Source organism: Dasypus novemcinctus, chromosome 17, assembly GCF_030445035.2.
Source record: "Dasypus novemcinctus isolate mDasNov1 chromosome 17, mDasNov1.1.hap2, whole genome shotgun sequence".
In the NCBI taxonomy this organism is placed as follows: Eukaryota; Metazoa; Chordata; class Mammalia; order Cingulata; family Dasypodidae; genus Dasypus; species Dasypus novemcinctus.
In genome coordinates this window covers 73,855,869-73,868,661 of record NC_080689.1, presented here as the reverse complement: position 1 = coordinate 73,868,661, position 12,793 = coordinate 73,855,869, and the positions used below count along the sequence as shown (strand labels likewise).

Here is a 12,793-nt window from a genome sequence, read left to right as displayed (position 1 = left end):
TGTATTTTCTACATGATTTTAATGTAAACCTATAACTTCTTTAATTAAAAAATCTACATAAAAAAAGAAAGTCAACTGCAGTGAAAAGAACACATTTGTGTGCAGTGGTGTGGGGTGGGGGAAGAGTTTGTCTCTGGACTGTCATTCAGTCAAGGAGAACAAGGCTGAGTCAAGGGCACAAAAAATTAGTAGAGGCATATTCTACCCAATGTCATCCTCTTAATTTTCTACCCAAGCAAAGAATGTTGAATTCCCTCAGCCACCAGCACTGACTTCCACAGGAGCCATGAAGGCACTAAGAGATGTGATCCTAGATTAAACAGGCTTCCACCAAGGTTAGTGGTAATAGAAGGAGAGGAAAAACCTGCAGGAAGATGACTTACTTTCTTAATTTCAGATTTATCCATAAATTAAGAAAGTAAGTCCATAAAAGCAGGGAGATAAGGACATTTCAACAGTTCTGATGGAAATCCAGGACAGAGTGTTGGACTTCTGCAAACATACTCTAAAATTATCTCCTTTGCAGTGAGTGACAATTTTGGATAAGAAATTCTAGCCTATGTATTACCTCCAACAACAAATTTGGGCCAACCCAACCTACAAGGATGAATGGTCTCAAATAAATATTGTGATAAACTGGCAAAGTATTCAGGGGGTGGGGTGATCTTTATTGATTAAATCATCATTGGAAAATATTCCAAATTTTCATGCTTGGGAATTTTGACCTGTAAAATACAATCGATTTTTCTCTCATACTAATATAGTGGATTTTCCAGTCTCTGGATCTAGATTCTGAGTGGCCTGCTTACTGCCTAGAACAGGAGAAGGTTTGGGAGACTGGACCAAATGCAGACATTTTTTGGAATGCATTTTGAGACACAGTCCTTGTTATTTACTTCTTTCCCTTCCTACTTTTTCTTGAACTACCAGGGGTTGGAGAAACTAGAAGAAGAGAACAAGTCAGTAGCAGAGGCTTCCTACTTGGTTGAGATTTTTCTCCTATTCACGTTATAGAGCCCTCTGCGGAGTATAAGATGCTGTTTGATTAGTCAGTGTTGATCAAGACACTGGACTCTTCCCCTGATGTAGTCTTGTTCATGGGAGAGAGGGGTCGTGTCTGATGTCCTTTCCAGGCTCCAGGCTTGTGCTAATATGGGATCAATTAACCATAAGGAGGCTCATAGGAGTAAATTAAACCACATCATGAATTGAACAGAATCTAGAAGAGGGAAGAACTTGCCCAGAGTGATGTTTTAAGAAGTGTTTCCACCTGCTTTAATCATATACCTTGAACTTGGCCTAATGAGAGTTTTGTAGGAGATAAGTAAATATATGTTAGTCTGAAATTCAATGTTGTTATATTCAGAATTTCTTAAAATAGAGGTGGCTTAAATATATATCCAGGGCTATGCCGAAAGGATGGTTTCTCGCAGTACTCCTGAATCCTCTCCTACCTACTCTGCCCAGCTCCTCCTGGCCTTTTTGTTTCTGATTTCTGGTATCTCTGATCCCACTTCAGTTCAGCTGACTGTATGAGTTGCTTATGTTACAGCCTTCAAATCCCATTTGCTGTATGATTATTTTCTGATCTTCATGCATCAATGGCAGCAAGGTGATCTGACCAAAGGGCCCAACCCTAGGGATTATTAGCTCTGACATGAAGAACATGAACTTGACATTTGGGAGAAATCAATATTTTATTTTATAATTATTTTTATTGTAGCCATACAGATCGCCTCATGCCCTTGTGAGGAGAAGCAGACTCATGTACAGAAATGAATTATTTTAAAATGTTTTCTTACAATGAATATAAAATAACCGACCTCGTCATGGGAAGATATGAGAAAAAGAATCGATTACCCTGCCCAGGAATAGCACCACACACACGGAGAGCTGATGCAGCAAAATGACACAACATAAAGAGACACAGATTTTGGGTACGGCTGATAAGAATAAAAGTAGACACAGAAGAGTGCACAACAAATGGACACAGAGAGCAGACAACTGGGCAGGGGGTGAAGGGAAGGGGAAAGAAATAAAAAATAAATCTTTAAAAAAAATTCTGTGTTCTGTAAATGTTTTTAAATTTCATAATTCTTCCTTTGATAAGCCAAATACCTAAATAGCACTTTTCAAAGGAGGATCCAATGAAGCATGACAGCTGGAGACTTGGGAAGTGGTATCACATCACAAACAAGAACCATATTTTTGACAGTCACCTTAGATTTCATTTTGCCATGTAGATACCACCCACTCCCTGATCCTACAGTGGTGGAGGGGCTGGCTGTTGAAACCAACAAGGCATCTCTGCCTCTGTATGTGAAGCCCCCTTCTTCCTCCGCTGCATTCCCTGGACTAGAATGTTATACAGGTGATGCAAGATGGGGTAAGGGTTATGAACAAAGACCGTGTGGGCTGGAAGCCACACCCATCCACATCCTGCATGGCCTTGGGCATGTTACTGCCCTTCAAGTTCTTTATTGATGAAATAGGGATGATAACAATCTCTTCTATTTCACGGAACTGGTGAGAGCATTAAATGAGGTCAAGGTATGGAGAGAACGTAGAGCAGTGCCTAGACTCACTGGAGAAGTCACGCATGATTGAGCCTGTATTTGGAGAACTGACTTGGAAGATCCACCTTCAGCCACAGTTTTTTTTTTATGAGGAATGGATCAAAAAAGGGACAACTGGTGAAGAAATCTCTGGCTAGTTTTGTTTCTTATGAATCTTAGTAGATTTTCTTCAAATCCTATCTGGAGATGGAGACCAGATGTAACAAATTGCAAAACATTCCATCCTGTGACATGTTTCCCTTGTTTGTTTTTAATCCTTTGTTGTATGCCCATCCTACTTAAAACTCCCTACAATGTGAAAGCATTCTGTCCATACTTTTTTGCTGTCTGTTTAAATGCCTTGATCATCATAGCCATTGAGATTTTGTCAAGGTGACACTCATTGAATCTTATTGTTGAAGTCATTGGGATGGCTATTAGGGGGGAGGAGACAATAATTAGGTTCTTGAGTGGTTGAGGAGTGCGAGAGTCACTAACGGCACAACACCTAATGTTATGAACATTATTTATTCACTTTTCATAAGGAAAGCTTGGGTCCTGATTTGCTTATCAACTAGAAATTTTAAAAAAAAACTAGTAAAGGGACCAAAATAATAACCAGGATAAAACGGCTTCCCTGTAAGTGTATGAAAATTAAGAGACCATGCCTCAATAGTTCTCAGGGGGCACATAGGAGGACTTGGGGGAGCAGCTGGCAGACACTGTCTGGTTCCTCTCTAAGGGATGGAAAGACCATGTGGACCACTAGGCGTTCAGACAGGGAGTCAGCCAAAAGCTTTGGTTTCCACGATGGTCTGATTCCAGAATCACAGCAGTGATAATAGCTGAGACACAGGGCATACTGTGCCCAGGGCTCTAAAATTAGAACACAATGCTCGAAGCTGGCAGTTATATTCCCTAAATCCATTTTCTTTAAACTCTGTACAATTTAAGCATTAATTCCCCATTCCTTACCCCCACCCTAGCCCCTGGTAACCTAAATCCATTTCAATGCCAAACAAAATACTCCTCAGATGATTCTGCTTTACCACTGCCTCCTGCCAGAGGTTTAATTGGCAAGATGGATCTGTGCCAACCAGCTTTAAATACCACCCTTGAGTCCCTGTGACCTTTTTCACAATTTGTGGCTCCCCAGCTCCTCGTGATATGCTGCCTGAAGAGAAGGGGTTCTAATTATTGAAAATTTCTAGTGAATCAGAAATCCTTTTCATTACTCACGATGTTTTGCATGTGTCTATAAGCCTTTGTCCACTTTCCCTCATTTGGGAAGTACATGTTAATGATCATAATTGACTTTATTTCTTTCTAATTTGGTGACTGGTACTTTGCAAGATTCCATGGTCTCCTTCTAGAGGACCTTGCCTGAACTAAGGGCTATGAGGAAGAGGCAGGAGATTGAAGGAGTGGGAACGAGAAAGTCAGCAGAAACCTTTTCCTGTCTTCTTTTGTAAATAAAATATTTGATTTCAGCTTTTTTTATCCTGTGTGATTTGATTTCTCTAAGTATTGTATAAAGGAATACATGTGTACAGGGACATGGACATGGATAATTGAGGATTCTTATTTAGAATCTTTTTTAACAAAGGTTTTGCTTTAATTGAAAGAACAAAACATGTCTCAGCAATAGAGAAATATTGATTTGATCCACAAGCATTCACTGAGCCACTCTTGCATTGCTGCCATTACAGACCCAGATAAAACCTTGTCTTTCCAATTAAATAGCTGCCCAAATCCAAGATGAGGACTTACCAGAGCCAAGCAAATTAGAATAGCTGCATTATCTAACTGTACAGTGCTAGGTGGCTTCAGTTTAGATAAGACACATTTGTGTTCCACTACAGGTGTATTTGGGGAGCAGAAGAGATAGGAAGAAAGGCAAAAATATCCCAACATATGGGTAGAGAAAGAACTGACAGATGGGGACCATATTAGTTCTAGCAAGGCAGATTCAGGAAGAAAAAGATGCTTGAACCAAATTCAATGAGATGGTGTGAAATTATGCCATAACTGTTGTATATTCAGACAATGAAACAATTCTCCTTTTATCCTTATTCCTCTGTATCTTTGGGAAAGGTGAGAATGAACAAAATACCATTTGCATAGATGATTTCAGTGGAGGACCTGCTCCTTCCAATGCCATCCAAAATGAGGCTCCCTACGGAGCTTGTCTCCAAAGCTTTTAATATTCTACCATAAATTCTACCTTCAAATGTCACACTGTCCTTAGCAAAAAAGAGCCAATCCTTTTCTGGGAGTTGTAACACCAGAGTAAAAATTATCTTACTCGTTCTTTCTAATAAGGTAGAAAACTGTTGTGCTAGGTCCATGAGAGGAGAGAGCTAAAGGAACCGGCTCCTGGCCATTCAAGAGGAGTCCCTACTATGAGCTAAATAACAGGGAGGTCAGAGCATCCATGGAATTTTGCCTGCATCACAACCTAGCCAAAGGAAGCCCTGGAGAAGAGGCCTTCCCACTGCTTTTGAAATCTGTGATTATCAGGCATTAGAACCTTTGGCATAGGAAAAGAATGAACATTTTCCTTCCTTGGACCCATATTACCTTATCCAACTCAAAGACAACTTACAGATCTAGTTTAGTTCCTTAATTTTACAGAAAAGAAAATGAGAACAACCAAGAGATGAAGAACTCACAATCACAAGTTCAATATAGTGACAGAGCCAGCATTCAAAGCTCAGGCTCCAGACCCCTGATTCAAAGTTTCCCATTAACCTCAGCCCCAATTCTTACTATCCATATCGTTTCACATAAAAAGAGGCTTTGCATGGAGATATAAGAGGGCAAAGACAGGCAAGCTTGGCTTTCTATCTCTTGGCATTACTAATGCCTAAGAGGACATGTTTTATCCTCCCTTATTTCAAGGTAAAATAATAAGGAAATACTTCCCCCAAAAGGGCTTATTAGCTGAGCAGTCAAGCTAGAGTCTTCATATTCCAGAATGAATTCTATTTCTTCTGGAAGACATTAGCTCAAGTGTGTACACACACCTTTAGGCTATTTCTTGAAGAAAGGACAAAGCTCCTCGTCAATCGTTAGAAGTGGCTTCTTGCTAGCATTTGAGCCATTTCTAAGATGCTCATGGGCCATTCTTGCCCAGGCACCTTGCTAATTTTGTCTGTACTTAATGAACTACAGGAGAAAGTGTAAGACTCAGTAATGCTAGTCCTGTTTTCCCAGCTCCATAGAGCAGAGGAGGTGCTACCCAAATCAGCAGGTGGCTCTCTCTGACTAACACAGCCAATACTTAATGAATGAAATGGACATGTGCAAAAGCTCTTAATAGGATACAGGGTGTTTTTAGGCAGAAATTAGGAAGCAAGGGCTTTATTGTAACCAAGTAGATGTTATTATTGCTTCCAAAGAAAGGACAGATAACTACGGAAATTTGTAAAACTAGGATTCCTAGACATTGAACAACCTTCATTCAATTCTTTCAAGGTGAACAGGGTCCCTGCCCAGAGATCTGTTCTTATTCTGCCCAAGAAAATGGATCCATCAGTCTGATGATGACATTAGACATTTAAATAATCCAACTAACTTTCCTTGCTTTAGTTCCCTGCTTCCCGAACAATCTTCTGATCATCAGACTTTCCCCTAGCTTTCTCTGCCTAAAGGAAAACAATGGATCGGCAACCTTAATGAGCCCCTCAAGTTAAGAGCTTTATTTCCTGTTAACCATCCGGTTTCTGATTTAGCCATGTAATAGCTGGGGTATTTGATAAGCAAGAGCCAGCAGAGACTGGTTCTTGACATACCTGGATCTGGAAAACAGAAAATCAGATGTAGAAAGAGAGACGACATTGTCTCTCCCTGGGATGATGGAGCCTGTGTAGTGAGTAGGCTGCCCCCTCCAGGTTGTTTCCATCATTACAACCCTCACAGCTGCCATAGCTCCCTGTTAGCGGCCAGGACACTTCCAGAACTCCACCTTGCTGAGGAAGGGTTTCTATGCATAGTTAGATGTTATTAAGGATAGCAGCCTGAATGACAGCTCTAAGGTACCCTGGAAAAGGACATTTTTAGAAACTATTACTGATTATTTACCATGCACTTAAAATTTAAAAATAAAAATAAAAATTTTAAAAATACAGTACCTGTCTCCTTAGATCTCTTGTTTTCTTGGTCATCTTATCAATTGCAATATTTAGAGGGTCTCCTTTTTCTTTCCTTCCAGTCTATTAAGAAAAGAGAAATCATTCCTGATTTAGAAAATTAAACATTAGACATTAAAAGTTTAAAAACAAAATTAAGGTACACAGAAATTTAGAGTATTTTCTATATACAGCTAACTTGACTTGGTCACTCATGTTGTTTTCTCCCAAATAGAAATCAAAATAGGTGAAACCAATACACTTTCAGGATAGTTACAAATAGGCCCATATTCAGCTCCACGCAACTCTTTCTTCCCTTTGCCAAACATTTAGCTATTACCTAAATATGTCATTGTCTTGGTTTTGCCCTCAAACATAAATGTTTGGTGTTACATTATTGTATAAGCACAATTCTACTGAAAAGAAGATAACTGAGGTGAATAGATATTACATAGAAAGGGAATTTAAAGTAAATTACCAGAATTCAGAATTTTTTTTAACCAAGATATTATACACCATATAACAATTTCTCTAGCAAAATCCAAAGAGATGCTTTACTGGAAAATACAGTCTCTCTAATCTCTGTTTGGTCATGCAGTGGAATGCTGAACATGATAACAAGCTACACATGACTTGAGGCCATGAGGGAAATTTTCCTTATGTATGTAATAGGCAGGGTAGAGGCAGAAAAAAAATCTCCTTTCATAAATTATTCACTAGGAAGTTCACAAAATAGATATTTCCTTTTCTTTTTTTCTATTTTTGGTGGCTGTGGAAAAACAATTAAGACCAAACAAAACACAATCTCCATTGTGGTTTTTTATTTTTATTTTTTTAATTAGAGAAGTTGTGAGTTTACAAAATGATCGTGCAGAACATAGAGGATTCCCATACACCACCCCATCACCAACACGTTGCATTGTTGTGGAACATTTGTCACAATTGATGAAAGCGCATTAGAATATTACTACTAACTATATTCCATAGCTTACATTAGGTACATTTTCCTATAAACCACTCTATTATAAATACCACGTCATAGTATGGTACATTTGCTGTAACTCAAAGAGCATTCTCATCTGCGTGCTGGTTACCACCGTCTATCATCCACCACAGGGTTTCCTGTGTTACACAGTTGCATGCCTTGTACAGTCCATTCAAACTGCACTCTCAGTGGTTGTCCGTGTCATCACTGAGTTGTACTGCCATCACCACAGTCAATTTTAGAATGCTTTCATTACTCCAAGAGGAAAAGTCCTGTATGCCCCCCTATTGTTAACCCTTAGCATTGACATAGTACCTTCATTGCCATTGATGTGAAATGTTATATTTTTATTGTTGACTATAGTCCATAAATTACATTAGTTTTATTTTCCCCATATATCACCATATTCTTAACACCTTGTAAGAGGGACATACATTTGTTCTAGTTCACGTAAAACAATCTTGTATTTGTACTATTAACCACAATCCTCATCCACCACCAAAATCACAATGTTATATCCAATGTATTTTTTTCATTTTTTAGTTACCAGGAACCAGGGACTGGACCCGGGGCCTTGCAGGTGGGAAGCTGGTGCTCAGTCGCTTGAACCACATCTGCTCCCCTCCGTTGTATTTTTTTAAAAGAGTAATTTTATTTCTTTATTCCCTTCACCTCATTGTCTGCACTTGCTGCCTGCTCTCTGTCTCCGTTCACTGTGTGCTCATCTTCTTTTGGAGAGGCACTGGGAACTGAACCCGGGACCTTCCATGTGGCAGGGAGGTGCCAATAACTTGAAACACCTCCTCTCCTTGCTTGTGTCTCTTATTGTGTTTCCTCATTGTGCCTCTTCATTGTGTCATCTCATTGAGTCATCTTGTTGCACCGCTCACTGTGCCAGCCTATCGTGTCAGCTCACTGTCTTGCTCATCTTCTTTAGGAGACATGGGGGAATTGAACCTGGGACCTCCCATGTTGTAGGCAGGCACCCAACTGCTTGAGCCACATCTGCTGCCCTCCTTTGTAGCTTTTCTCTGCCTCTCCCCACTGCCCTGCTGTTTTTTGCTGTCTGTGTCCATTCACTGTGTAATCTTCTATAACTATTTCTCTTTTTGTCTTCTCATTTTTTTCTCCTCTAGAATTCATTGGGATTCGATCCTGGGGACCTCTGATGTAGAGATAGGTTCCCTGTCACTTGTACCACCTCAGTTCCTAGTTTCTGTTGCACCTCACCTTGACTCTCCCTTTCATCTCTCTTTTGTTGCATCATCACCTTTCTGCGTGCCTCACTTGTGCAGGCACTGGCTTGCCGAGCCGGCACTTGGCTCACCACATAGACGTTTGGCTCACCATGTGGGCATTGGCTCACTGCACGGGCACTCGCACAGGCACTCGGTTTGGGGCACAGGCACTCAGCTCACCACGCAAGCACTGGCTCTCCACATGGACGTGCTTTTTTTTTACCAGGAGGTCCCAGGGTTTGAACCCAGGTGCTCCCATATGGTAGGTGGAAGCCCAATCACTTAAGCCACATCTGCTTCCCTCCATTGTATTTTTAAAACAAGAAGAGCAACAACAAAATCCCCATGAATAAAACAACATGGCTGACATTTTATTTCCTTTAAGAGACTACTGTTTTCAAAAGTTTTATCAAATCTATTTTAAAAACTAAACTTTAGTCCAACAGTCTACAGTATTATTTGTTTATTTATGGTTCTAGTGGTAGGCCAATTCTTGTTCCATATCCCATCTCTGCAAAATCAAGTAAGTCTCCATAGTAAATTGTGTATAGGATGAAATGAGCTCTCAAGTCATCAGCTATGTCTAATGAGACAATATATTTTGAGAACCTATAACAACTATTAGCCAACAGGTTTCTAAATTTTCTCTTTCAGTGGCAAGATCTTGGGTACATAAAAGCTGGAACATACACATCATATTTACATGATTGGGTTAATCTAAAATTTCCCATTTTATCCACTTTCAGACATGCAATTCAGTAGTACTGATTACATTCACAATGTTATGTCACCGTCATCACCACCATTTGTTACTTTAACATTTCCATCACTCCAATGTAACATTTTAAAAAATCAAAATTAATGCAAAAACAAAAACAAAAACAAAACGAACTCATATGAACATACTATCAGAGGGCATGAGTGCAGAGTCAGATAACATTTTCAAATTTTAAACTTTAAAAAATTTTGGAATGTACTTATACTAAAAAAAGAAACTGTTTATCTGAAATTCCAATTTTATGTAGTGTCCTGTGTTTTAATGTACGAAGCCTGGTGATCTTACCCCCAGGGGTAAGAGTGATGCTCCCGATTGTAACTAGGGTTGTTAGACACATGTAGAGAAGGCTTGGTTGCCCCATTCTTTGGATTGAAGAGCAACATATTGACTCTGTATCCCAGCTGGCATCAATAACCTGCAACTGTAAAATGTGTGTCTCTTAGATGTGAGGCATCATGTTAGACGCTGTGGAACACACACAAAAAGTGAGAGCCATAGTCCTCCCAGTCAAGGAACTCACAGTCTAGCTGAATATTCCAAAAAGAGACTCACAACCATGCTAGAGAAACCAGCACTCTAAAAAGGGGGCTTAGGTTCTCAGAAGACGATGTTGCATTTGGGAAGTAAGGCCATCATACAGAGGAATGGGGGGATGTCTCTGAACCTTATTTCCCAGGTAAGATTTGAATAGGGATGAGGGGGGACTTGGAAGGTTGGGGGAATAGCAGAAAGAAAGGCACTACGACAGGAGATGGTGACCAGGTTCTGGGAAGAGCATGAGTGGAGTAGGCCAGTTTGTCTTGTATCATGAGAAGAGATCAGTTTGACTAGCTGTCTAGGCAAATTATTTGTATGAGATCTTTATAGCATGATTTCTGCTGATTCTTTTATCTGCAAACTCAGAGGATTTCTGATATTAGCTTCCTGTGACACTGTGTTGTTAGGAATCTGTATAATATTTGTGATCCTGAGTTTCTCTAGCTTCCAATTCTTTGATTGAGGGAAACTCAGACATGCATTTGACCCAAGTATCATATTAGTTCTCACCGTTTAGGGAGGCTGGGGATATTAAAGCTTAGGAAAACTGGACACCAGCTGAAAATGTCAATTCACTATTACCTCTAATTTCTTTTTAAATAAGGTATGTGTGCAGGTAAAACTGTAATAACCTGGGAAGCGGATGTGGCTCAATGATAGAGCTTCTGCCTACCATATGGGAGGACATGGCTTTGATCCCTGGGGTCTCCTGGTGAAAAAAAAGAAGAGAGTGTGCCTACACAACAAGCCAGCACCCACTCGAGTGCTGCATGGTGAGCCAGTGCTTGTGCAAGTGAGTCATGCAGCAAGATGATGACTCAGCAAAAGAGAGACAAGAGAAGAATCAAGGTGAAGCACAGCAGAAACCAGGAACTGAGGTGGCATAATTGACAGGGAACCTCTCTCCACCTCAGGAGTCTCCAGGATCAAGTCCCGGTGAATCCTAGAGGAGAGAAAATGAGAAGAAAAGACAACATAGACAGCAAAACAGCAGAGCAGGAGGAGGGGAAGGGAGAGAAATAAATAAATAAATCTTGAAAAAAAACAAAACTGTAATAGCCTGTCATTATCCAGATTTCCACAGCAAAAGGGGACTCTGAAGCCATCCCCCTATACTTCCCTGCCCTCTTACATTAGCATATGCAAATCACTTTAGAAAGACCTAAACTAGACTGGAAGCCAATCACAGAAAGAGAGAGAGAAAAGGAAAAAAGAGCCCCACCTCCTACTGCCAACCCCCTATTAGAAGGCTCTGTGATATTGGACTAATGATTTGGCTCATTTTTGATGCCTGAATAGTCTCATAAGCACAAAGGATAACATAATACATGCCCTGTCTTCTTCACAAGTTTTGCCAGATGATCAATCAGGATGACAATGTGCTGGAAAGAGTAAAAGGTATTAACAATATTCAGGGTAATTAGGAAAGTGTTTTTGCTGTGGAAGAAATCAAAGAATTGATTTGAATACTATATAGAAACTGTTTTTGAATCACTGGACTTCTGCTGTCTTCGTTTAGGCAGATGATAGATGGAAACCTTGCCAAAAACTAGAATCCCTAAAGGAAAATTGATTTCTCTTTAAAAAAGGAATTTTCAGGCAGGTCACTTGAAATAGGTAACTTATCTGTAATAATTCTAAAAGGTGGAATAGGAGGCAGAAACTCCAGCTCAGTACTTTTTACATAGTAAGCTCTTTTATATATTTGTCGAATAACTAAGGATCTGATCATCTTGAGCAAATTCTACATCTTAGGGAGTCAACCAGAAGCCTCACCCATCTCTCCCTTCCTAACCCTCCGAGTTCTTTTAAAAAACTAAAGATAGTTTAACAAAGGTGAGAGGAGACCTGAGCTTTCATTTTGCATGATCACCTGTAAGACAAAAGTGTGTGATCTTCAATCAGGCATTCATTTACTCCCAGCCTTTGCTGAACAGAAGTAAACAAAAATCGGTTGTAACTCATCTGAATGACCTGGGCAGTTTCTAGTCTGTACTCTTAATAGGTGGAACGAAGGGGCCAGAGATGAGCGACAGAACCATACAGTGTGGGAGCCAGGAAAGCCGTCGCGAACATGAACCGTTCTTGGCCTGCCATAGGGAAGTTCTAATGGCATGGTGGAAAGGGCTGGCGATTGAGCAGCCGGCCAGGGTTTTCCTGGATCTAAAATGTGGGTAAATGCTTTTGCTCAGTGGTATTATCAGGCACATTAAAAGAGAAAGGATCTGTAACGTGTTTAGTATGGTCCTGACCCAGCAGAGGTGTCTCTGCTCTCCACGCCCTCATGGTCCAGAGAGATGAAGAGGCGTGTTCTAATCACCTGGCTCATGAATGTCTGACCAGAACTTCCAGAGTCCCAGGCCAGGTCTCTTTCCATTCCATGCCTAAATCATCGTCCATCTCTAAAATACTAAGATTCTGGTATTTTATAGAGTTTCAGGTGTTTCTTTTCAAAGGCTATTAAAAAATAAATAAAACCCAGTTTGAGGTCTACTTTCTCTGTCACTTGTATGTCCACAGACCTTGTGTGCTTTCCCTGGACCTGTTCCCCACTAGCCTTCTTTATCTTT

The 12,793-nt window shown here is 40.2% G+C and overlaps 1 protein-coding gene across 12 annotated transcripts in view; it reads right to left on the bottom strand.

Moving 5' to 3' along the window:
• The window catches only part of CTNNA2 (catenin alpha 2), a 1,156,618-nt gene that overhangs the window by 268,493 nt on the left and 875,332 nt on the right, over positions 1 to 12,793 (bottom strand). For all 12 annotated transcript variants that reach the window (XM_058278991.2, XM_058278987.1, XM_058278990.1 and 9 more), the window contains one exon: positions 6,689 to 6,769. In XM_058278991.2, coding sequence (XP_058134974.1) covers positions 6,689 to 6,769 — 81 coding nt within the window. The remainder of the gene's footprint in view (positions 1 to 6,688; positions 6,770 to 12,793) is intronic.